Source organism: Zootoca vivipara, chromosome 13 (assembly GCF_963506605.1).
Source record: "Zootoca vivipara chromosome 13, rZooViv1.1, whole genome shotgun sequence".
Taxonomy (NCBI): domain Eukaryota; kingdom Metazoa; phylum Chordata; class Lepidosauria; order Squamata; family Lacertidae; genus Zootoca; species Zootoca vivipara.
In genome coordinates, this window is record NC_083288.1 from 52,474,376 (window position 1) to 52,500,290 (window position 25,915).

Genomic DNA, 25,915 nt, shown 5'->3' on the forward strand with positions numbered 1-25,915 from the left:
GGAGGCATCTGGTCATTATCATCATCACATAGATTTTCTCTTCTTCTTTTTTTAAATAATCTTTATTAAATTTTTAAAAAGGAAAATGGAAACAAAATGGAAACTAAAATCCTATATCCTGATTTAAATTTCTTTGGTATACTACATACATTAACCTATTATAGCTCTCTTTTGCTTTCTTATTCATATTTTGTGCCCTTCATACCTCTGCTATAAGATTCGCCTTCTCCACTTGTTTCTTTAAATATAATTTAAATGGTTTCCATTCTTCCCCTGCTTTTTCCTCACTCAATCCTTTCCATATACCTACTTTAATTGCTAGGTTTTGATAATCTGTTAATTTAATCAGCCAATCTTCTTTACTTGGTATCTTTTCACTTTTCCATTTTTTTGCGATTAAGAGTCTGCCCGCTATCAGCATACACCTGTCCTTTGCTTTAATTTCTTCATTAAAAATTTCTTCATTCAGCATACCCAAAAGGAAAATTTCTGGCTCCTTCTTAAACAAATATTTGACTATCTTCTTTAGTTCTTTATATATTTCCTCCCAGAATTTCTTGATTTCCCTACAGTGCCACCATACATGCATAAAGGTACCCACTTCCTCCTTACACCTCCAGCAAATATTACTGTTTCCTTTATACATTTTGGCACATAGATTTTCTCATACAACCCCTTCTTCCCTGACGGGGACTCAAGGCAGCTTACAGATAAAAATAATAACAGCTAAAAGCATAGAAAATAATAATCATTAAAGAGCAAGCGGGATGTTTTCAGTGCATTTCTCCTTCTCCACCACCTGTATCTACGTGGAGTCTTTTGAAACCCAGCCAGATGGGTGGGGTATAAGTAAAAAAAGGTAAAGGACCCCTGACAGTTAAGTCCAGTCGCAAACAACTCTGGGCTTGGGGCGCTGATCTCACTTTACAGGCCGAGGGAGTCGACAGTTTTTCTGGGTTATGTGGCCAGCATGACTAAGCCTCTTCTGGTGAAACCAGAGCAGCACACGGAAATGCTGTTTACCTTCCCGCCAGAGCAGTACCTATTTATCTACTTGCACTTTGACGTGCTTTCGAACTGCTAGGTTGGCAGGAGCTGGGACCGGGCAACAGGAGCTCACCCCGTCGCGGGGATTCGAACTGCCCAGCTTCCGATCGGCAAGCCCTAGGCTCTGTGGTTTAGACCACAGCGCCACCCGCGTCCCTGGGGTACAAGAAATATATTGTTATTATTATTGATTGGGATTCACTTCTGGTTGCCTTGGGCAAAATAAAGCGACTAGCTGATTGAGTGAACAATCCTAAACCCCACTGGGTCCAGAGAAGACTGGGCTGATAGTGAGAAGGGCTGCTGGGAAGCCTTGGGAGGAAATGCTCCTTCCCTACCCCCCCCCCACAAGGGGCGTCTGGGACTCCGGGACCCCAGGCCTCACCTTGGCTTGAGAGCCTGCAGCTGCTGCAGGAAGGTGGTGAGCTGCTGCTGTGTCAGGTCCCCGGCAGCCACCTTCTGCTGGAGGGAGCACTGGGCATACTGCCTGCTGTGGGGGGAAGGAAAGGGGTGTCAGGAACCCATCCGCTGCTGGAACGGCTTGCAAAGCAGCAGCACTGACCTCCTGAGATCGGCATGCACCCCCCCCCACATCACCTCCCATGGAACAGCCCATCGGGCGGAGGCAAGGATGCCCCAAGGCCTGCCTCCGTCCCCCCTCTTCTGCAAGACAATCAACCTTCAAGGGAACCGTGACAGCCGCCCTGCGAGGTAGGCTACCTGTTGACGAGCTGAAGCAGCTGTTGGTGCTGGAGCTGCTGGTAGAGGGCAGCGGCCGCCAGCTCCTGCTGCTTCTTCAGGCGCTCCTGGTCCATGTTTCCCTGGGCAGACAGGAGAAGACACAAAACCAGCCCAGGTCACAAGCAGAGAAGCGGACGAGGGAGTTGAGGGAGGGAGCGTGGCTCACGGGCGATGGCTTGGTATAGCTTCTCAATCCATCACCATCCTTTAAACATGTATACAGTGGTGCCTTGGTTCTCAAACGCCTTGGTACTCAAACACTACATACCGGGAAGCAAGTGTTCCGGTTTGCGAACTTTTTCCGGAAGCCAAATGTGCTCCTTTTGAGCGTTACGCTTCCAATCTGAGTGCCACACTTCCGTTTTGAGTGTTATGTTTGAGCTCGGTCTGTTTGTGCTATTTATTTTGCGTTCTTGTGGCTCTTCTTTTTGTGTGACTGTGTGGAACCCAGTTCAGCTACTGATGGGATTGTGTGACTGCAGTACATTGTTTATTGCTTTCATTTTATGGATCAATGGCCTTGTTAAGATAGCAAAATTCATATTAAATTGCTGTTTTCAAAAGTCTGGAACGGATTAATCCGTTTTGTGTTACCTCCTATTAGGAAAGCGCGCCTTGGTTTTGGAACGCTTTGGTTTTAGAACGGACTTACGGAGCGGATTAAGTTCAAGAACCAAGATACCCCTGTACCACTGCCCTCTTCCCCACCCCCCACTGCCCCCACCAGCACCTCCCTGGTCCTCTCACCAGCAAGGGGGGTGGCGATGGACCCGGAGCGAAAGGCACTCTTCCCCACATCTTAATGACTTCGCCCAGCGGCTGGAAGCCCTCGTCGCAGCCTCTCTTCACCAGCAGGGACATGGTGAAGTAGCCGGCCTGGAACCACTCGGCCATCTCTTGAGTCGTGAAGGGGCCTGGCAGGACAGGAAGGGGGAGACCAGTGATCCGAGGGGAGAATCAGGGCTGCGGATCCAGAGCGGCCGCTGTGCTCCTCACCCCACCCTCCACCCACCCTGCCTGGCTGGCTGCAAAGCTCACCTTGGATCTCCCCCTGGGGATCCTTGTAGAACCACTTCATGGCTGCCTCGTGGGAGAGCGGCAAGGCGGCGGCCGTGTTGCGGTGGTCCACGATGGTCTGGGTGAAGTGTTCCTCCTCCAGAGAGCTGTCCTGCAAGGAAGCCACCATCTTCTCCGCTTCCTGGGAAAGGGGGCAGGGAGGGTTGGGGGAGAAATGTGCAGGGAGATGGTGTGCGTCTGTCGTGAGCTTGTGAAAACACACACCGAGAAATGCACACGACGACCCCCCCTACGACTTCCAAATATTTTGCACTGTGGCGGGTTGGGCTGGATGACCCTTAAGAGTCGGACACCTCCAACACCAGCTCCTAGCTATCCCACCGTCACTGAAATATTTTCACTTCAGGATCCAGAGAGGTTTTCTTTACAAATCTGGTATGCGTTAATCCAGGCTTCCTCAACCTTGGCCCTCCAGATGTTTCAGACGGCAATTCCCAGCATCCCTGACCACTGGGACCTGCTAGCTAGGGGATCATGGGAGTTGTAGCCCAAAAACACCTGGAGGGCAGAGTTTGGGGTGCCTGTGTCAATCCGACTGCCTTTCCATGGTCATTGCTGTGAGCTGTGAGCCACTTACCTGTGAGCCACTTACCTGAGAGAGGGGCCGGCTAAAAGTGGTAGTGTTGTTGTTGTTAATTTATACCCCGCCCATCTGGCTGGGTTTCCCCAGCCACTCTGGACGGCTTCCAACCAAATATTAAAATACAATAGTCTGTCAAACATTAAGAGCTTCCCTAAACAGGGCTGCCTTCAGATGTCTCCTAAAAGTCTGTTATGAATCAAACCAAAGCCAAAAGGCTGGGATCTTGACCTAGTAAATCGGGATGGGGGGGTGGGCAGCCCCCACCTCAGCAAGAAGATTCAGAGCCCCTGCATTGGCATGTCACTAGCAAAGCAAGCGTCTGTGGGAGCCAGCCATGAAAACACGTTTGCTGCAACCTGCCAAGTTCCTGCCGGAAAAATAAGGGATGGGCAGACCGGAAGTAGCGCTGCCGCCACTTTGGAACTGGGTAGAGCAGCACCGGAAGTCGCTTCTGAGCATGCTCCGCCCAGTTCCAAAATGGCCGCCATGCCAGAAATCGCTTCTGCGCATGTCCAGAGACTCCAGACATGCGCAGAAGGAGCCTCCCCTGGTTGGTAAGTAAACCGGGGGGAAACAAAAAAATCTGTTTTTCCAGCTGGGAACGGCTGGGAAAACGGGGGTTACCCGGGGAATACGGGAGACTTGGCAGCTATGCAACCAACCCACACAAAGCCAGGTCCAGGAGCGATCCCATACGGAGCGTTTCCCTTGGCCCTGCAACCCTTGCTCACCTGCTGCAGGTGCTTCATCCCGTCCTCATCCTCGTTGTCCCCAACTGTGAATTCAGTAGTAGCAGCAGCAGCAGTTGCGGACGAGGACGCCGGCGTGGGAAGGGCAGCCACAGCAGCGGGGTTGAGCTGTGACGGGTGGCTGAGGAGGCACGGATCCCCTGGAGGTGGGAGAGGGCCAGGAGGGGAGGGAGGGAGGGAGGAGGGTTCATTCCCTTGCACAGAATCACCCTGTCTCCAGGAGCCCCCCCCAAACAAGACAACTGGGGCGGCAGGAGAAGAGGCTCCCTTGCGGGTTACGAAGCCAGCCTGGCCCGTTTCTGCCCCCGCCAACCCTTTCCCTAGCTGCCAGGTTTCCTTGTGATTTAACGGTGTCGCTGCCTGCATTCTCCACCAATGTGCAGCAGACGGTCAAGCAGCCGCCAGTTGTGATGCCCTGTTAAGTGCTAGGACACGGGTCGGCAACCTAAGGCCCATGGAGGCCATTTAACCGGCCCACAAGCCGCCACCAAGCCGTCCGCTCGGCGAGTCCCTGCGCGCCGCGCTAAACCGGCGCAGCACGGCGCAGGGACTCTCTTCCACACCTCCGGAAATCACTTCTGCGCATGCCCAGACGCCAGAAATGGCTTCTGCACAGGCGCGATTTCTGGCGTCTGGACGTACGCAGAAGCGATTTCTGGCGTCGCGCTGTGCCACTCCGGCCCGTGGAGGACCTCCACGGGAGTAAGCCTTGCCAACCCCTGCACTAGGAAGAAGGGAAGTCGCAGCCCCCTTCCTCCCTCATCCACATACCATCGAGAGCTTCCTTCTCTTTGTTGCCACCAGGCACCAGCCCTGAGACCTCCACTTTCGATGAGACACTCTCGCATTCACCCACGGGGGCAGTAGCAGTGGGGAAAGAGGGGCCCGTTCGCCACGGGGCACCAGGAGGAGCAGGCAGTTTCTCCTCCGGCCCTTGCCGGGGCTCCTTCCATTCTAAGAGAAAAGGAGGGGAAGGGGTGGTTATTGGGGGGGGGCTTAAGCCTACAGCCTTCCTGCCCTCTGTCCGAGCAGCTCCACCTCCTCCAGCCTCTCACCTCTCTCCGGCCCCTCCTTGGCCGTGGGGCTGGCAGGGACCTCCCCGCCCTCTCTCCTGTCGCCATCCTTGGCCTCCGGCAGCTCCTCCTCCTCCTCCTCCTCCTCTTCTTGCAGGGGCTGGAAGCTTAACTCCTGCTCCTCAAGGATCGGCTCTTTGGGGCTCTTCTGCAGAAGGAGAAGAGAAGAGGCCATTGTCAGCTTTGAGAAGAAGAACAGTCATGTGGGGGGGTTTCGGGGATGCCCCCCATCACCATACACAGTCCTTATTCAGCTGGAAGGGATCCAGTTGGGAAAGGAAGGGTGGCCTATGGGAAGGGAAGGAGCAAGAACCAGGCCACAGGGGAAGGAACAACCAAACCTCGGGGGGGGGGGAGAGAAATACTTGGCAGGGGCTATATGACCTCCTCTCACCCCAAGGAGTATTTTTTTTTTAATTTTCATCATCATCCTGCTGCCTTTTCTCCAGACTGGACCTCAAGACAGCTTACACAAATTTTAAAAATACAAAAAGCTAAAAAAAAAACACCCATTAATAAAATAATGAAAAAAATAATTTAGCAAGGGTTAAAACAATACTTAAAAAACAGATCAATTCCAATAAAAATAAATAAAACAGTACAGCACGATTTAAAAACCATTTCCTTAAGGAATAACCAGCCCCCCAAAGGCCTGTCGGAATAAGTGTCTTCAACTGCAGGCGGGAAAATGGTGGCTTAGAAGGCAATTAGGTAAAGGTAAAGGGACCGCTGACCATTAGGTCCAGTTGCGGACGACTCTGGGGTTGCGGCGCTCATCTCTCTCTACTGGCCGAGGGAGCCAGCGTTTGTCTGCAGACCGTTTTTCCGGGTCATGTGGCCAGCATGACAAAGCCGCTTCTGGCGAAACCAGAGCAGCGCACGGAAACGCCGTTTACCTTCCCGCCAGAGCAGTACCTATTTATCTACTTGCACTTTTTTTGGCATGCTTTTGAACTGCTAGGTTGGCAGGAGCAGGGACCAAGCAACGGGAGCTCACCCCATTGCGGGGATTTGAACCCTAGGGCTCTGTAGTTTAACCCACAGTGCCACCTGCATCCCTAGAAGGCAACAAGTAAGTCAATAATAACGATCATCTTCTAGTTACAGGGAGGTAGCCATGTTGGTCTGCCCTCGAAACAAAATAAAAATAAAATAGAAAAATTCCTTCCAGTAGCAACTTACAGACCAACTAAGTTCGTCATTGGTATGAGCTTTCATTTGCATGCAAACTTAGTTGGTCTTGAAGTTGCTACTGGAAGGATTTTTTCTTTTTTAATTTTTAATCATCATCTTCTCCCCTCTCTCCCCCTACATGATAGCAGACACCCAATGGAAAGAAGGCTCCCCCGCCCCAGGATAAACCCTAGATCTGTGTCTGTGTGGGTGAGATAGACAGACAGACAGATGTATAGACAGACAAATGTGAAGAAACCCCAAGCAGAGAAGACCTTTTCTCCCTAGCGATTTTGGGGAAAACACTGTTGGAATCTAGGAACCTGCTGCTCACCTTGAGGGACATGAAGGCCCCGGAGGAGTCGAACGTCCCCATCTCCTCTTCCTCGTCCTCCAGGCACCACTCGGGGAGGCCATCCTTGTCGTCCTCGAAGCCGTCGCTGTTGTGCCGGTGCCGGCGCCCACTCCGCGGCTCATCCTCCCGCTCCCGGAAGTCAAAATCGAACTTCCGCCGGCGCCCCTCTCCGCCGTGCTCCCGCCACCCCGCGGACCGAGGGCCTCCTCCGTCTGTGGGGAGAGGGGGGGAGGGAGATTTGAGGGCAAACCCATTTCTCCTTCCCGCGGCCTCTGCGGGGGGCCGGAAGCGGACGCCTGCCGCCCTCTTCCTCCTCGCCTCCCCAAGCTTGCTTGCTTCCGCCGTGGGGCTCTCACCTGGGCTAGCAGACCGCCAGCGCTCACTCTCCCGCCGGGGGCCTCCACTCTGCCGCCAGCTGACCCCCGCCACGGCCACAGCACCACCGCTGCTGCCCTCTTCCTCCTCCTCGTGCTCCTCTCGGAGGGTGCGCCAGTTGTCGCTGTCCGAGCGGGCAAACTCCTTGCGTCCCGGGGGAACCACTTCCTCAAACGGAGCCCGTGCTTCAAATAAGGAGGGAGAAGGTGGCGGATAAGTTTTGTTCATAGGAGTGCGATACGCTTAATCTGTGGGTCGTGGGTTTGAGACCTACGTTGGGCCCAAAGTTTCCTGCATTGCAGGGGGTTGGTCTAGATGGCCCTTGGGGTCCCTTCCAACTCTACAATTCTAAGGAGAGATGGGGAGGGCTGTCCCACCCCAGGGACACTAATCAGTGGAATAGGACGTGCCACACCCACCCTGAAGGTGGCTTTTATGCAGGGGCACGATTTGCAAGAGGAAGGGGAACCATCTTACAGAAACGGGATGGTGCACACCTAAACGGGAGCCCGCGGCTTCAAATGTAGGGGGTCTCTAAGCCAGACTCTTAGTGAAGGGTCCAGTGTGGTCCTCTGAGCCCTCCCACCCCAACTGGCCTGGGCCAGGTGCGAAAAAGTAGCTGGGATTGATGGAGCACGCACACACACCCCTTGCTATTAAGCGCATCCCTGGCAAGGCATATGCAAAAAGGAACTGCGTACAGGTGAGTTAGCAGGATGGAGAGAGAGCTATGGAGTGCCCCACCCTCCAGAACCAGAACAGGTGAGAGAAGCCCCCTCTTCTGCGCCCAGCAATGAAAAGCAGCAGGCCGCTTTGGGGGGGGGGCATAGCTCTCCTCTGTTACCAGAAATGCCCAAAGGCTAACAACAGCTCCTCATTTCAAAGGCAGCTGGCAGGACAAGTTCCCTTCCTGCACAAGGAACGAAGGAAGCTGGCCGGGGGGGGGGGGACTGTGAGTAGGATGAATCTTGCCAACCCGCTGACTACCTTGTGATCTAGGTGGGAAATCCACTGTACCTCCTTCCCGTCGGATGGGCTTCTCAAACCGTCGCTCTCCTCTGCAGGAGGAGGAGGAGAAGAGGGTGTCAGAGCAAGGAAACAGGGAAAGCAGGTTCCCTCACCGACTCGCACACACAGACACAGCTCCCTCCCGCCCCGCCCCCCGGACCCCTACTCACCGGTCATCCCAACTCTGGCTGCGGTGTATCTCGCGGACCCCACCGCGGCCAAATGCCCCTTCTGCCTCCTCAATGCTTCTTTGGTAAAAGCCACTCTCGCCACGGCCACGGCCTGTTTAGTTGCGGGGTGGAGAGAGGTGAGGTGTCAAATAACATTGATTGACTGACTGCATGAATATCTCATCCTTGTCTCTCCAAGGAGCTCAAAGTGGCAGTGTGGACGGTTCTCTCCCCTCCCCTAATTCCCTCAACAAGGTAGATGAGGCTGAGACAGGCGGTGACCACCGTCCAAAGTCACCCACCCAGGGAGCTTCATGGCCAAAGAGCGGGATTTGAACCCTGATCTCTCCCAGGTCCTAGTCTGACACTCTTAACCACTGCACTATCCCTCAAAAACAGGAACCCACTCACCGCCTACCCAAGGGAGAGCAGGGGAAGGTGGGAAGGGGAGCCCCCCCCCGCACCCAGGATGCCCCCGTACCTCGGCTCCGCGTGCTGCCTCTCCCCCGGGAGACTCCGGCCGGGGCAGCCCCGCCTCCCTTTCCCATCAGCCTTAGCACTGCAACACTGTTCACAGACATGGAGAAGTTCCTCTGAAGCAGATATTTGGGGGAGAGAAAGCAGAATTTGAGAAGAGGCAGCCTCTGGACCCACGGTTTGTCAAAAGCCCTCCCTCCCATCGTTAAGACCGTAAGAAGAGCCTGCTGGGTGTGGCCAAAGGGGGCCCATCCGGTCCAGCATCCTGTTCTCAGAGAGGCCGACCAGATGCCCCAACGGGGAACCGGCAAGCAGGATCCAAGCACAGGAGCAGAACTCTTCCCTCCTGCGGCTTCCAGCAACCAGGATTCAGGAGCACGGCTGCCTCCGACTGTGGAGGGCAGAGCACAGCCATTGGGGCTAGGAGCCAGCTGCCAACGCCGACGCCACGTTTACCTGCTCCTCTTCCGTTAAGGGAACCAACGCCAGAGGCTGCAGAGGGTCGTCCTGGAGAATGGCAGAGAACTCTTTATCCTGGATCTCCTCCGGGACCTGTGGAAGGAGGAGCCCGGAAAGGAAGCCTTCAGGAGCCCTCCCAGCTTCTTTCCAGACCAACCCAGCGCTCCGCACGGGTCAGCCTCGGAGGTGGGTGGGGAAAGTAAAGAAGATACAGGAAGCGGGCAATGGAAGCAAGCTGGAACCTCGGCAATTAATTGCTGTTCCTTTCAGCTTAGCAAAAGGGGAGGTTATTCGAAGATTGTAAACAGAGAGGAGAAAGCAATTCGTACCTGGGGCGGCGGAACGTGCCCGCCCCGCCCCCCCACCCCCCCGTGGTCAAGCAGCCCTACACGCTGGGGGCACGAGCCCCGACCCGCCGGGGGTGAAGAGGCCGGTGCGCTCACCCCCGCAACCGTGCGGCACTCACCTTGTTGTCTTTCACGTAAAGTGCTAACATCTCTTCCCGCCCGTATCGGTATTCAGCTAGCTTGTACTTTGGCATGGCAGGGGAGGGTGGGGGGGAAGCGACACTCCCGCCACTGGAGAGAGCGCGGAGCCTGAGGAAAGAGGGAGGAGGAGGGAGGAGGAGGGAGGAGGAAGGAGGAGATGTGTCAGGCAACAGCAGGGAGCTGTCTCTTCCTACTCAACCCCTCAGGATCCAGCAAGTCCTCCTTTCCCACCAGAGGTCGGCTTCCCTCTGCCCTAAAGGGCCTTTCCGGGTGCAGCAGCAGCCTCAAAAGACACACACTCACCACTCTGGCCCAAAGTTCAGTGTCTCGGCTGCCATCTCTGCCGCTCCTGGGCTGACTTTCCTCTGGCTCTCGTCTTCTTTCTTCTCTTCCCCAAAAACCTGGTATTCATTGTATTTAGTTACCTATGGCATTCATGGCCCGCATTTCCCCTCAGTTTTCCCTGCAAGGAGCTCAAAGTGGCTGATGGGGTTGTTCTCCTTTTTTCTCATTTAATCCCCCACAACAACCCTACAAGACAGTTTAGGCCGACAGGCAGTGACTGCCCCCACCCCCCGACGTCATACCCAGTGAGCTTCCCGGCTGAGTGGGGATTTGAACCCTTCTCTCTCCCGGGTCAAACCGGTGGCTCAGTGGTAGAGGGAGAGGTACAGTGGAACCTCGGTTTACGAACACAATTGGTTCCAGAAGTCTGTTCATAAACCGAAGTGTTCATAAACCGAAGCAAACTTTCCCATTGAAAGTAAAGGGAAGTTGATTAATCCGTTCTAGACGAGGAAAAACACCCCCTAAAGCAGCAGGGCCTTCGCTCCGATGCCTTCGCGGAGGCCGGGGAGCGCTCCCTGGCCTCCGCGAAGGCATCGGAGCGAAGGCCCTGCTGCTTTAGGGGGTGTTTTTCCTCGTCTAGAACGGATTAACCGCTTTGCTCCGATGCAGCCCAGTCACGGAAAAGCTCCCCGGCCTCTGGAAGGCATCGGAATGAAGGCCCAGCCTCCCCGAAGGTATCAGACGCTCCGATGTCTTCGGGGAGGTTTGGCCTTCGCTCCGGGCCTCCAGGAGGCATCGGAGCGAAGGCCCGGCCTCCCCGAAGGCATCGGACGCTCAGTAGGCCTCGGGCACCTCGGTTTACTAACTTCCGGGTTAGGATAGTTCGTAAACCGAAAATTCGTAAACCGAGGTGTTCGTGAACCGAGGTTCCACTGTATGTCGAAGGCAACCACAGCAAAAGGGTTTCTCAGTTTGAGACAAAGGGCACTCAAATTCCTACAGAGTTAAGCCAAGAGGTGAAAAGAAGGAAGAAAGGGGTCTCTAGAGAACTAGAGGTTCAGGAGCCTGGGTTTCTGGGCTGGGGGTGAGTGACAGAAGAGGAGGAGGAGGAGGAGAAAGGGGGTCTTTCAAACATGCTGCCCACCTGCGTTATAGCTTAACAAGGATCCGCCCTGGATCACCCCCTCAGGTTGGGAAGTCCAATCTCAACAGCAGGGAACCTGCAGAAGACAGATCAAAGGCATATTACGACTTGAAGCTCATTCAAACAGAAGGGCTGGCGATTTGGGGATGCGTTGCCCAGAAGCCTGGAGCTGGTGGCTCAGGAATCCCAGCCGGATGAGGCAGGCAACTCCCTCTGCTGCCCCTCTTGGCATGCTCTGGGTCCAGCACGCCGCTGACTCGCCAGAGCAAGGGCAGACCAAATGGCACGTAGTCCAGCAAAAAAGGTGCTTGTGCTTCTCTGACCCGAGACAACAATAGTGCCTTGCCACTCTGCGGCCCCGCAGCATGGGTGGCTCATAGCTTCCCCTTCGGCCTGATCTGGCATTCTAATGGGGCCTCCCAGACTGAGAGAGGGAACAAGAAGAACAACAACAACAACAATAATAATAATAATATATAACCGCCCTATACCTGTAGATCTCAGGGCAGATGCTCACCCCAGCAGCAGCCCCACAGCACGCCGCCCCCTTGTCAGCAGCCACAGGGGGGTGGAGGTCACCGGCAAAGCCAAGAGCCCGGCGGGAGGGGAGGAAGAGTCGGCCTCCTTGTCTGACACGAGCAATCCTCCCGGTGCTGCTCCCGGAGCCCCGTATGGCCAGAAGCCGCGGGCGATTTCCCCAGAAGGCTGCTTGGCCTTGGGGCCCCCCACGACACGACCTCCACGGCTCAATTCACATCGGAGAAACTCTCTGGAAGAAGAGACAGAGCAGGGGGTTGGCGTCGATGCGCTCCAGTGGGGAGCCTGCCCAGACACATGGCTGTAGTTCACCTGGCCATAGGCCGATGGCATGGGGCTGGGAAGTCAGGAACCACACAAAACTGGCTCCTGCCTTGTAGAAGGTTGCTGCGCTTGGGGCTTTTAAGTTTAGACAAAACCCTCTCCTTCCTTGAAGAAGCTGGGTGGACACCTGCCTTGGATGCTTTAGTTGAGATCCCTGCATTGGAGGGGGTTGGACTAGATGATCCCTGGGGTTCCTTTCCAAGTCTACCATTCTATGGCAAGATAGAAGTTTAAAGTTCTGAATGGCATGGAGAAAGTGGAGAGGAAAGATTCCCCCCCCACACACACACACACAACACTAGAACTCCTGGGCATCCAAAGAAGCCGAATGCAGGGAGATTTAGGACAGGCAAAAAAAAAGGAAAAAAAGAATGGACTTCTTCATGCAGCACATACAGGGGAAACTTGGAAAATTAGAATATCGTCGAAAAGTGCATTTATTTCAGTAATGCAACTTATTATTATTATTATTTACTTTTTACAAATGCTTTCTTTTGGAAATTCCACAGTAATAAAACAAATAGTTTCAATAATGCAAAAATAAACATCGCTATTACATTTCATTAATTACATTCCATTTATAACTGACCCGCCTAACGACAAATAATTACAATTACAACAAATAAAGGCTTGACATATCTTGCTTTGCATGTCATGCATGTATCTCATATACTGGTTTCGATATCTAGCTCTCCCAAAAGCCGAACGTTTATGTAAATGCGGGAAGAATGAACCAGATACATTGGACCACATTTTCTTTTCCTGTAATTACAGTATTAATGCGAGAAGACGATTGCTGGATGCTTTGCAGGTGGATGCATCGATCGCAGCAATGCCAACTATTATGGGGTTATTGTCAGATAATAATGATGTAGTTACTTTAGTGGTGGCTGAGTTTTTGTGCTCGGTTCACGCAGAGAGATTGGGCCACTGTGGAGAGGACCAGGGGATGCTAATTGAAAATTGATATATTGCTCTAAAATACTAAATCAATTAATATGTATTTTATTTCATGAAGTTTATAATGTGAATGTTTTACTCATAATTTTGTTCTGAAGCTTCTGAATTTGTCATGCCTAATAAAGGTTATTGATTTGATTTGATATACTGGTTTCATCTTTTAAGTTGCATTGCTGAAATAAATGCACTTTTCGACGATATTCTAATTTTCCAAGTTTCACCTGTAGTTAACCAATGGAACTTGCTCCGACAGGAGGCAGGTGGTTTTAAGAGAGGATTGGACAAATTCATGGAGGAGGAGAAGGCTATGTCTCTATATCTATATGGTTGCTGACACTCTCAAAGAACTGTAAGAAATATGTGAGACAGGACTTGCTCTTGTAGAAGGCATGCTGCTTCTGCTTCAGGAAGATTTTTCTTCTACTGTATATGCTTTTCAAATCTTTAACAATCATTTCCGCCCGTTTTCCTGGATCAGACACTAAGCTACCGGCCTGTAATGGCCACGATCCCCCTGGACCGCCTTCTAAAAACTGGACTTACAGGGTGGCTACTTTCCAGTAGAGGCTGATCATAGGGGCAAGTATTTTTGCTCGAAGATCAGCAATTTCTGAGTTCTTTTAAGAACTCTCATCTGGACCCAGCAATTGGTCAGTTTTAAATTTTGTCTATTAGTCTGTCTATCGCCTATTAATTTTGCCTCTGGAACTTCATCTCTCGTCACCCCTATCTACCTCGGTTTCTCAGACTTCTTTCCTGCAAAAGTTAGTTCAGGGCCTGGGATCAAGCAATGCCTAACCCCCCTGTTGATTTCAGGAACGTGAACACGCGCACACACACACACACCCAACCCCGCAGGTCAGAATCCTGCCCTCTTGTATTCTGCAAAGCGACACGCCCAGTGAGGGCAACGTTTATTACTATTACGAACGAATGACCCAAGACCACCAGCAAGCTTCATGGTCAAGTGGCGTCTGAGCCTGGCTCTCCGGGGAGAAGCAGTAGGAAAGGGATGTCAATTGAAGAACCCTTCAGTGGGACCAGGGGCCAAAGGGAGCCCATTTCAGCCCAGCATCCTGTTCTGGGAGTGGCCAAGCAGATTCCCATTACAGAAAGCCAACAACAGGACCTACAGCAAACCTTATTAGAACTAAAATATCAGCCCAATGAAGTTAAACAACAGATCCAGACTGATACCCAGAGAGAACTTGCTGCAAGACAGACCCCAAAAAGAAAATAACAGAACACCATTAGTAATTACATACAGCTCCCAAGCTAAAACAGTACAACGCATCATCAGAGATCTACAGCCTCTCCTAGACAATGACAGCTCCCTTTCTCAAGCTCTGGGAGGAAGACCTTTCATTGCCTCAAGACAGCCACCCAATCTTAAACAACTCCTCACCCACAATAATACCACCACCAGACTTAACATGGACACTGGTACCAGAGCCTGCAATAAACCCAGATGCCAACTTTGCTGCCACATACACCCGGACAACACCATCACTGGCCCCAACAACATCCAACATACCATCTCAGGACTGTTTAATTGCTCATCTTCTAACATTGTGTATGCCATCAAATGCCAACAGTGCCCTTCAGCTCTCTATATTGGACAAACAGGCCAAACCCTACGCCAAAGGATAAATGGACATAAATCTGACATCAGGAATCACAAGACAGAGAAACCAGTCGGAAAACACTTCAATCTCCCAGGACATTCTATACAAGATCTCAAGGTAGCTGTCTTATTACAAAAGAATTTCAGAAATAGACTGGAAAGAGAAGTTGCTGAATAACAACTTTTTACCAAACTTAAAACCATGGACCTGGTCTGAATAGAGACATTGGATTCTTATCTCATTATACATGATAAGGCTTTTTTAGCTATCTCACCCCTTGCTTTTTCCTGTAAGACCAATTGCAGTCATCAGTTTACCACACCTATCAGCCAATCACCCATTCCCACCACCCTTCTGAGTAATACCCCTCCCCACCCTCTCACTATATACAACGGTCTGATGACTTCTGTTTCAGTGTATCTGAAGAAGTGTGCATGCACACAAAACTTAGTTGGTCTCTAAGGTGCTACTGGAAGAAATATTTTGATTTTTTTATTTTGTTCCGATGCAGGACCTGAGCATGAGAGCCACTCTCCCCACCTGGGATTCCCAGGAACTGGTATTATTCAAAGGCAGGTTGCCCCCAACACTACTAGTTATTGACAACCCTTTCCATTGTTTCCCCTTAATTCCTTTTTAGAGCCACCCAGGCTGGTGGCATCCCCACACACTCCCCCTCCGATCACCCCAGTCTCTATTGAGCGGCTCTTACTTTTTTCAGCAGCGCATTTGCAAAGGTAAGCAGGGCCTGGTATGGTTTCAAACTGGATGGGGGGACGTGTTGAGACCCCTGCCTTGAAGGAGGTTGGGTTAGACCAGGGGTGGCCAACTCCCAAGAGATTGCAATCTACTCACAGAGTTAAAATCTGGCAGTGATTTACCCCCTTTTTTGGGGTTCGGGTCAAAGTTGTTGAGTTTTTCCAGGTAGGAGGTAAAATGTTGAGCTTTTTTTTAGGGGAGCCACAGTTGTTCAGCTTCTTTGGGGGGAGCCAATGATCTACCAGTGATCAGACGTCCAGCAATCTACCGGCAGATCACAATCTGCTGGCCCAATCACCTTCTAAATCCGGCCCATGGACGGTCCAGGAATCAGCATGTTTTTACATGAGTAGAATGTGTCCTTTTACTTAAAATGCATCTCTCTGGGTTATTTGTGGGGCATAAGAATTCGTTCATTATTATTATTATTATTATTATTATTATTATTATTATTATTATTATTATTATGACCGGCCCCCTGCTGAAAAAGTTTGCTTATAAAATGCACTGCTGAACCTTCGGTGGTTTTTATTTGATTTGATCCTGGGGGTTATTGTTTGAAGCCGAGCTGACGATTTTAGATAGCCTGGGAAGGGAGGGAGAGAGAGAGAAAAGACGAAAGAGGACACACAAAGAGGGTGTGTCAGAATCATCCCAAGAAGAAATGAGTGCACTTTAAGGGAGTCCCACTCTACTTGGAAATCCTGATGGTGCAAGAGAACATCTGGCAAGCGAAAAACTGCCGGCGGAATTTTTTAAAAATTGAAAACCAAGAGGGACACTGAGAACATAGAAGCATCGCCACCTAGTGGTAGGAGGGGAAACGACTTCATATGAGTTTGGGTTTTAAAGTCCATGGTCTCTCCTCTACGGAGGCAAGAGTTTGCCTTCTTTATATTTTTTACATAAACCTGCACACCTACGTTAACTTACTAATGGGGCCAGAACAGATAATTAAACAGTCGGTCATTCCAGACAAATCTCATTTCTTTTTCTGATAAAAGTTACTTGTCATCACAGAAACAGTGACAAGTGGGGTGATGTGGGGTCCTGTCCTGGGCCTGTTGTGGTTCAACATCTTTATAAACAACTTGGATGGAGGACCTGAGGGGATGCTAATCAAATTTGCAGATGACAATAAATGGGGAGTGGTAGCCAATGCCAGTGAAGATAGATTTGGGGTTCACAATGAATTTAACAGATTGGTGAACTGAGCCAAATCTAACAAAATGAATTGCAACAGGGACAAATGTCAGGTTCTACACTTTGGCAGAAGAATAGCCAGCTGCGCAAATGTAAGATGAGGGACACCTGGATTGCAAGAAGTACATGTGAAAAGGATCCAGGGGTCTTAGCAGACTGTAAGCTTAACACGAGTCCATAGTGTGATGCAGCAGCAAAAAAAGCTAGGTAATGCTATTCTAGGCTGCATCAACAGAAGTCTAGGGCCCAGATCAAGGGAAGGAATAATCCCACTCGCCTTGGCCAGGCCACACCTGGAGACCTGTGCCCAGTTCTGGGCACCCCAGTTTAAGAAGGATGTTGACAAGCAGGGAGGTGTGCAGAGGGGCGAGACCAGGATGATCAAAGGGTCTGGAAACCATCTTCAAGTATCTCAAGGGCTGTCATCAAATGGAAGATGGAACAAGCTTGTTTTCTGCAGCTCCAGAGGGCAGGATCCAAACGGATTCAAATGACAAGGAAGGAGATTCCGACTAAATATCCTGAATACCTTTCTGACTGTAAGCTCTGTTTGACATAATAATAATAATAATAATAATAATAATAATAATAATAATTTATTTATACCCCGCCCATCTGGCTGGGTTTCCCCAGCCACTCTGGGCTGCTTTCAACAGAACAGTGGAACAGACTCCCATGAGAGGTGGCAGACTCTCCTTTCCTGGATGTTTTTAAGCAGAGGTTGGGTGGCCATGTGCCGTTTATGATCTAGTTGGACCTGATAACTCTCGGGGTCCCTACAATTCTATGATTTGATGGTGTTGGCAAATTCCACAGTTTTAACATGTGCCATGAGAGAGTATCTTCCTTAGTGCATCTTGAATCCTCCATCATTCAGTTTCCCTGGGCAATCCTACTGAGTTTACAGCTTCCTCTGGCCTTTTGATCATTTAGGTTGCTCCTTCCTGTACCTTTACAAAGTTTGGGAGCATTCAGCCACCTCCATGGGCAGCTTGCGGGCTTCCCGGAGGCGCCTGCTTGGCAGCACCCAGAGCTCTTCACCCACAACCTGAACCCACAGAAAATGGAAACTCTTTGAAACAAAATGCTATGCTGGATATCTCAGAATGGCTTATTCTTTTCATCTGCGGCTCACAAATACCCAACAAGCAGGAGAACTAAAGGTGTTGCTTGAGACAAGAGCCCCCCACCCCCCACGATCACCACCACCACCACCATGGCAACATAAAAGTTCAGCCTCGGACAATAGGACATTTAAGTGAATTGGAATCAACAACAACAACAACATACTCTTTTGCTCGCTCACCCTCAAGGAAAGAAAGTTTTACTCCTATAATAGTACAGTACAGTTGTATGGTGCCTGTTCAGTTCCAACTTCCAAGAGGTGTCCCACATGTCCTCTGACCGCAGGGAGCCAATTCCTTAGGAAGGAAGCCTCCCTCCCTCTCTCCTGTCCTGCAAGGCGAAAGGAATAGCCAAACCTAGGGACTCGGGGGGGGGGGAGAGGGTTCAAACTGCCTCACTGTGTGCTGTATATTATTATTATTATTATTATTATTATTATTATTATTATTATTAAAGAATAAAAGGTAAAGGGACCCCTGACCATTAGGTCCAGTCGTGACCAACTCTGGGGTTGCGCGCTCATCTCGCATTATTGGCCGAGGGAGCCGGCGTACAGCTTCCAGGCCATGTGGCCAGCATGACAAAGCCGCTTCTGGCAAACCAGAGCAGCACATGGAAACGCCGTTTACCTTCCCGCTGTAGCGGTTCCTATTTATCTACTTGCATTTTGACGTGCTTTCGAACTGCTAGGTTGGCAGGAGCTGGGACCAAGGAACGGGAGCTCACCCCGTCACAGGGATTCGAACCACCGACCTTCTGATCAACAAGCCCTAGGCTCAGTGATTTAACCCACAGCGCCACCTGGGTCCCTATTATTAAAGAATAGCCAGCCCCAAATTCTGGATGGTAGAATATAAATCAACAAGAGGCTCTGGTCATGTAGGTAGAACTTTGCCATCAATGGCTACTAACTCTCAGAGCTTCGTTCCACTCCCACTGCTTCTGAATACCAGTTGCTGGAAACCACAGGAGAGCAGAGCACTCTCGCACTCAGGTCCTGCTTTCCGGCTTCCAAAAACGGGCGTCTGGTTGGCAAACTAGGGCTGGCCAATATATCAACATATCGTCCCAGGCTGGTCTGAAGCCCATGTTGTGATATTGGTTCCATGGCCAGGGCTTCAGAGGGGACAAAAACTCCACACCAGTGACAAAGCAAAGGCTACCAAATAAATCCACAAGGACAGCCACACAGCTGAGATGGTGGGCAGGGGGCTTTGCAGGAGCTCAGAATAAAGCACTGCGGCATGAACCTTTCAGCTGGCAGCGGATGAGTGGAGCAAACAAGGGAGGCGCTGGGAAACCAGACTTTGCATGCAGCAAAGAGAGCCTGGCCAAGTCCAACCTGGCAGCTCCCAACTCCACCTGTCTCTTGAGCTCCACACACAACACCTGGAATGCACGCAAAGTGGGCAGCTAAAAGCCGAGAGGAGTCGAGGTCCAGCGCCGAGGGAGGGCCTTCTGGCGGTTCCCTTGCTGCGAGAAGCCAAGTTGCAGGGAACCAGGCAGAGGGCCTTCTCGGTAGTGGCGCCCACCCTGTGGAATGCCCTCCCACCAGAGGTCAAAGAGAATAACAATTACCAGACCTTTAGAAGGCATCTTAAGGCAGCCCTGTTTAGGGAAGCTTTTAATCTTTAAGAAATTAGTGTATTCTAATATTTCTGTTGGAAGCCGCCCAGAGTGGCTGGGGAAACCCAGCCAGATGGGCAGGGTATAAATAATATATTACTATTATTATTATTATTATTATTATTATTATTATTATTATTATTAGGAGAGCAACCATCAGGCTAGAGGGAGGAGATCTAAAATACATTAGACAAGAGAACCATGGTCAGCACTCGCAATATTTTGTATTACTGCACCTTACTGTTCTTCTGGTTGTAAAGATTTTTGAACCAACTTAAATGTTGCATTTTACACTGTTGTCAACCCACCCTGGGATGAAACACACGTAAGAAGTGCAATAAATGACCACCACCAGAGGAAAGTTTTTCTCCTTGGTTCTGCTTGCAAATCCAGCTTCTCAACCACCTCTTCCCTCTCAGACACAGCCAGGGGTTTCGTGTCTAGATTGGACAGAGCAGCCCAAACGGAAGATGCAGGGTGACCAAACAAAAGAAACAACCAACTTTATTATTTTTACATGCATAAGAAGTGTGTTGCTATTTATTTGGATCATTTATTCCCTTCAATCGTCTTGAAATACTACCCGGGATTCTTCCTCAAGTTTACCGATCAATTCTTTAGAACTGAACAATTTATCCAGAGTACATTAAGATGAGCCCTAAAAGCAGAGCAGCTGGATCAGGCCAAAAGCCCAACAAGCTCCCAATCTAGCCCAGCATCCTGTTCTCACTCTGGTCAACCAGATGTTCCGAAGGGAAATCCATAGGCAGGACCCGAGCGCAACAACAGAAGCCCCCTCCAGCCACTTGAGATTCCCAGGATCTGGTGTTCAGAGATAAGGTAAAAGGCAAGGTAAAGGGACCCCTGGATGGTTAAGTCCAATCAAAGGCGATTACGGGGTGCGGCGCTCATCTCGCTTCGGACTGAGGGAGCCAGTGTTTGTCCACAGACAGCTTTACAGGTCATATAGCCAACAGGACTAAACCGCTTCTGGCGAAATGGGACACCGTGACGGAAACCAGAGCGCACGGAAACGCCATTTACCTTCCTATTTATCTACTTGCACTGGCATGCTTTCAAACTGCTAGGTTGGCAGGAGCTGGGACAGAGCAACGGGAGCTCACCCCACCATGGGAATTCGAACTGCCAACCTTCCGATCAGCAAGCCCAAGAGGCTCAGTGGTTTAGAGCACAGCGCCACCCGCGTCCCTTTACCGTTCAGAGATATACTGCCTTCAGCAGCAGAGGTAGATCAGAGCCTACCTCTTCCATGACTTTACCTAATCCTCTTTTAAAGCCATCCAAACGGGTAGCCTTCAGTACACCTAGCACAGGTATGTCCAAAATCCATTTTGGGGGCCTAATCCGGCCCCTGCAGCAGTTTATTTCCTGGGGTAAAATCCTTTAAAAAAAACTCAACAACTTCAATCCTAAAAAAAGAGGTCAATAACTTTGGTCGGCCCTCACGGCCCTTCACTTTATCAAATCTGGCCCTCTTTGAAAAAAAGTCTGGACACCACTAGAAGCAAAGGAGGACTTTTCTGGGTGAAGCAGGAGCAAATGACAGAATTTAACCATGTGCTGTTGCGAAGGACTTTCTCCTCCCTCTCCTGAAACTTCCAACATTCGTCAATCATATGATGACCCCCATTGCGTCCAAGCATTACAGTGGTACCTCGACAACCGAACGCTTCGACTTCCGAAGGTTTCAACTTCCGAAGTCGACAACCCCGGAAGTCTTTTCGCCGCACGCGCATTCTGCACCTGCGCAAAGCGGCGCGTGTGGTCGGCGCCTGCGCAGAAGCAGCGCTTCAACAACCGAAGACCTCGGCTTACAAAGATGGCCGCGCAACGGATCAACTTCATAAGTCGAGGTACCACTGTATTAGAAAAAAGCTTCTTCCTAGCTGCTTTCCCAACATTGTGCATAATCTTAACACGTCTCTATCATGTCGTCCCCCGGCTTTACTAGCCATTTCCCTAAACGGAAAGCCCCAAACATTGAAACCTTTCCCAATGTCCAAACATCGCTCCAGCCCCTTGATGATGTTGCCCTTTCCAGAGGTGAGGCAAAGAGAACGCCAATGACTTGAAACACGAGAAACTTCCAAGAAAAACCATTTACGGAAAATCAAGGAATTCATTAACAGGCACCGAAGAACCACAGTCCACATATTATGCATCTCAACTTTTAAATCGCTTCTAGTATCTAATATTTGGCTTGTCACATACCATTTAGCACTTCAGACCAACAAGGACCCTGGGGCTGCAATGAACATATATGCACTCTGGCTGACTTTGCTTGCCAACGGTGGATGTGTCTCCGCAGTGTCCCCTCGTCCTCAATACCTTTCTGGAATCAGCTTTCCCCAGCCTGGTGCCCTCCAGACATTTGGGGCTGCAAATCCCATCAGCCCCAGCATTACACAACTCTGCTGGCTGGGCATGATGGGAGCTGTAGTCCAAAACATGCAAGGCACCAGGTTGGGGAAAGGCTGGCTTTAATGCTGGGAGCTGGAACCTGGGTCAGCATTTCCAAGCTTACTACTATTACTATTATCATCACTGATTTATGAATCGCCTTCTAAACCACCGTCTCCAGGCAATTTACACTTGAGCTTAGGCTGGGACAAAACCTTCCTACATGCAGGAAGAGTTTGGGCTCAGGACACAACACAGAGCTAAAAACCACAGAGGGTCGTCCACAGTCTCCATGTGCCCCCCCTTCTTTATTTAAAACTTTGCTACACCACCCTTCAGTTTAAAATAGCAGGGATATTAATTAGCCTAAACATGCAGCAAGGCTGAGAGCGCCACAAACAGGCCTTGCTTTAGATGCAGCTTTCACTGACTGGACGCCTTCAGCTGTTCTGGACCACAACCGCCAGCAGTGCCAGCATCATCAGGCCTTGCTAGCTCAGGCTGATGGGTGTTGTAGTCCACAACATCCTGGTTGGGGTAGTCTGCTTTAGCTCATGGGGTGCCTGGAGAAGGGTGATCTGTGCATGGGCAGATTTTATGTGGGAGCAGACGTGCCCTCCAGGATTACGATTCCTAAACCACGGAGGGCTTTAAGGGCAAGCACTATTGCTCCAAAGCAGACCAGAAACCAGTGGGGCTTCTGAAGCCTCAGCGAGAAAAGCTGCCAGTGCCAGGTCCCAATTAGCAGCCTAAGTGGCTGCGTTTTGAGCTCAGTGCTGTTTCCATGCAGTCTTCAAAAGCTGCTCTATGCAGAGTGCATTGCAGACGCCTAACCCAAAGGCCACCACCAGAGCTGCAACAAACTCTCTCCACACAGGAGGGGGCATAAGCCTAGTGAAAGGCACTCCATGCGCCTTTGCTGTTTCAGCGCTGCAAAACTCTGGCCCCTTTTGCCATTTTGACCACCCTTTTGCAAGTTCAGGCAACCAAGGTTAGCACAGTTAACTGTGTGAACTCAATGCAGGACCACACCCCTTAGGTGTGACCTGGCCACTAGTGGCTGCAGCACAATAATTATGGATTAAGTGGCCGTGTGTCTGCAGCAATCTGATTGATCATGACCCCTAATAAAGTGTGGTTTCATCATGGGAAATATTTTTCTTCCGATCACAGACACTAGAAATCCAGGAAGGATGTATCTTGTTGAGCTCGTCTCCCTAGTGGCTAAAACTCAACTCAAAGGACTGTTTAAATCTCACCCTGCCCCCCCATTCAAAGAACAGAAAAGAGCCCCACCGGACCAGGTTGGCCAACGAAGCACCAACTCCAGAAGAAGCGACGGAGAGCCAGAACCAGGGAACACAAACTGTTGTCCTCTGCCAGGCGCAACTGCGCATTTCAGAAGACTATCTGAACTTCACACAACTGCCAAGATCCCAACAACAATATTATGAAAATAACTTTGTTTCCAGCCAAAATTTACTAATGGGAGAAACGGCTTCTCAATAGAGGAATGAGTGGTGAGGGCCACGGATGACCGTACGCAAGTCCACCTAGCATGGCGGCAGTTACTATTCCCTGCAGCCATGAATTCCACAGGTTAACAGCACACTGCACAAAATGTGTCCACCACAACCTAATAACAGACATGTCAACAAGCCACCACCTCCAGGCAGGAAGAGGCTTTTCTTTAAAAAGGAAAAAAAGCGTTTTTCTCCTTTCCCTTTTAGACCACAGAAGGTTGAAAGTCAGGCCAGCCAATAACTTTGTTAACTTATTTGCAAGTCTGCCTCGTGTGCATCCGTTGCATTGTGTTCCAACAATGGGTGAATCTATTCAACACTCCCAGCACCGTGTACAGCTTTCTAAATCTATTTTGTTTATTTCCCCCCAAGAGGTAAGAAATCTCCAAAATATATCTGTTCTCTGATGGTTTGCACAGAAAGCCACCTCATACAGTCAGACCATTGCTCTGCCTAACTCCGCGTAGTCTATATACCATACACACTCCAATCCTGCCATATCTCTTTCGGATATGGCAACCAGCACCACACACACACACCTGGCCTTATAACAGAACAAGAGTTTGTGGGCCAGAAAGCCAGACTTCTTCACAAGCCACCCACTACCAAGTACACTGGCATTCAGGGTATGTCCCAAGGCTGTAATACTGGGAGCGAGGTATTCCTAAATTGACTGTTTGTACAAATAAGTAATCAAAGACTGGGCAGTAAGCATGAAACTCGCCACTGCCAAACTGCCTTTTAAAAACTCTTAAAGGAGTTTTTTTGCTACCACATTATGGGATTGAAAACAACCACCTTTCCCCGCCAGAGGTTCTCTTCAGCAAACCAGCCACACAGCTGTTGCCGCACAGGCCAAAACATTGTGCCCTGCTACAGAAAACATATACAGTACAGATGTCCACGTGCGAGTTATACACCCAAGCTTTACAAGGAGGTGGCATCAAAACTAACTCAACAAGCAGGAAGGAAATAATATTTGAGGAGGAGAGTGAGAGAAGAGAAAAGAAAAGAAAGGAAACCAGGACTCCCCAAACCCCATATATCACACTCTGTTTCTCAAAGGCATTTTGGCACTGGAGTTTGATGCAAACTGGATGCAAATTATTACAGGTCATTTCCCAAGAAGCGTTTGTCTGTCCCGTCCGTCCCCCACACGCAATAGCTTTCTGCAGGCTGGTGACCTTACAGGGTCCTGTACCAACACTGAACTTGGAACTCCACCGAACTGCGGATCTCTCTGATCTGCGCGCGCATATGCGCCCCAAATATCTTTCTAAGGAACAGGGAGTTGCAGGGAACCACGGCAATCCTTTTGCAGCCAGCGTCATTTCGAGGTCTCCGCAAGCATGACAGGAGGGGAGTGGCGAAGCGGCAAAACCTTCAGGGGCGCCGGGGCCACCCCACACCCTTCCTTTGCACGGGCACCAGGGCCGCCAGGGCACCAGGGCACGACGCTGCTGGGCCGCCACGGGAGAGCCCTAGGGGGCCGGGTCGGGTTCGGGAGAGTCTCAAGTCCGTCCTGCCCAGGGGCTTCCCTGCTTGCAAAAACCGGCGACGGGCCTCCGCAAGGCGAGCGCGGCAAGGGCACAATGCAATCAGGGATGCAAGGCGAATGGGTTGGGTTGGGCTTTTTTTGCAGCAGCTGCAGGAGACATCGGGACTTTGCATGCACACGCAGGAGGACGACCTCCGCCGCCATGCACGAGAGGGAGGGGGGCCGGAGGTGCAGCACACAGGGGCCCCCATGCTTTTTTTTTTAAGGAAGGGCCCGCGCTCGAGTGCGTGCAGGGGAACGGGAGGCGAAATGCAAACGGCGCAGCAAACGCTACCAGGACGGAGCAAAGCGCTTACGCCCGGCACTTTTTTTGGGGGGGGGGTTCCTCTGCGTCTCCATAAGGCACCTTCGCAGGAGAGGGGGGAGGGGCGGCCCGTGCACCGCAGCCGCCAGAGGGGGCGGGGCCCTCGTTCCGCGGCGGCGTGTATGTGTGTGTTGGGGGGTGCTGCGACGGGGGGAGCCCCTCTCCATGGCGACGGAGGAGGGCGGGGCCCCGAGGGAGAAGTGGGGTGTGGGCTCCCCGGTTCCCATGGCGACGGGGGGAGGGGGCGCCCCGCGGCGTCTCTTACCCGCAACTGCTCCGCGCGCGCGGGGAGGAGGAGGAGGAGGAGAGGGGGGGACGGGAGAGGGGAAAGAGGAGGAGGCCGCAGCGGCGTCTACGGCTCCGCTTCTCTCGCTCCTTCCTCCTCTCGCCGCTTGTTTGTGTTTGTAACCAAGATGGCCGCCCTCCTCCCGGTCACGTGACGCGGGCGCCAAAGGCAGGCCGGGGAGGAGGGGAGGTCACGTGGCAGAGGAAAGGCGGGTAAAAAAACGAGGTGTCGCGCAGCCGCAGTCGCGCCAGGAAGACGCGCCTCCGTACGTGATCGCCCGGCGTCTCGTAATCCTTTCACGCTTGTCACGTGGTGGGGAGTTTCCCCCCCTCCCGCGCGCGCTTACCCGACTCACCTCGAGCGTTGCAGAGGTAGAAGAGAGAGGGGAAGGCGAGCGCCGCGCTTCAGCGTCACGTGATCAAGGCCGAAGCTGCAGCCCCCTCCGAGGAGCACGCCC

At 51.2% G+C, this 25,915-nt stretch overlaps 1 protein-coding gene across 7 annotated transcripts in view; it reads right to left on the reverse strand.

The window, feature by feature from the left end:
• The window catches only part of GIGYF1 (GRB10 interacting GYF protein 1), a 36,820-nt gene extending 11,226 nt beyond the window's left edge, over nucleotides 1–25,594 (reverse strand). For 3 of the 7 annotated variants that reach the window (XM_060281947.1, XM_060281942.1, XM_060281945.1), the window contains exons 1-18: nucleotides 25,438–25,594; nucleotides 11,699–11,976; nucleotides 11,208–11,283; nucleotides 10,079–10,176; nucleotides 9,754–9,883; nucleotides 9,285–9,380; nucleotides 8,833–8,944; nucleotides 8,352–8,463; nucleotides 8,161–8,231; nucleotides 7,155–7,358; nucleotides 6,778–7,010; nucleotides 5,253–5,418; nucleotides 4,969–5,151; nucleotides 4,180–4,337; nucleotides 2,827–2,986; nucleotides 2,536–2,702; nucleotides 1,768–1,868; nucleotides 1,433–1,537 (exon numbers count right to left, since the gene is read on the reverse strand). In XM_060281947.1, coding sequence (XP_060137930.1) covers nucleotides 1,433–1,537; nucleotides 1,768–1,868; nucleotides 2,536–2,702; nucleotides 2,827–2,986; nucleotides 4,180–4,337; nucleotides 4,969–5,151; nucleotides 5,253–5,418; nucleotides 6,778–7,010; nucleotides 7,155–7,358; nucleotides 8,161–8,231; nucleotides 8,352–8,463; nucleotides 8,833–8,944; nucleotides 9,285–9,380; nucleotides 9,754–9,883; nucleotides 10,079–10,113 — 2,033 coding nt within the window. In that variant the 5' untranslated portion in view covers nucleotides 10,114–10,176; nucleotides 11,208–11,283; nucleotides 11,699–11,976; nucleotides 25,438–25,594. Of the gene's footprint in view, nucleotides 1–1,432; nucleotides 1,538–1,767; nucleotides 1,869–2,535; nucleotides 2,703–2,826; nucleotides 2,987–4,179; nucleotides 4,338–4,968; nucleotides 5,152–5,252; nucleotides 5,419–6,777; nucleotides 7,011–7,154; nucleotides 7,359–8,160; nucleotides 8,232–8,351; nucleotides 8,464–8,832; nucleotides 8,945–9,284; nucleotides 9,381–9,753; nucleotides 9,884–10,078; nucleotides 10,177–11,207; nucleotides 11,284–11,698; nucleotides 18,127–25,437 lie in introns of those variants that run through there. The other 4 variants (XM_060281946.1, XM_060281948.1, XM_060281944.1 and 1 more) reach the window with 3 other exon arrangements.
• Between the last annotated feature and the right edge of the window lie 321 nt (nucleotides 25,595–25,915).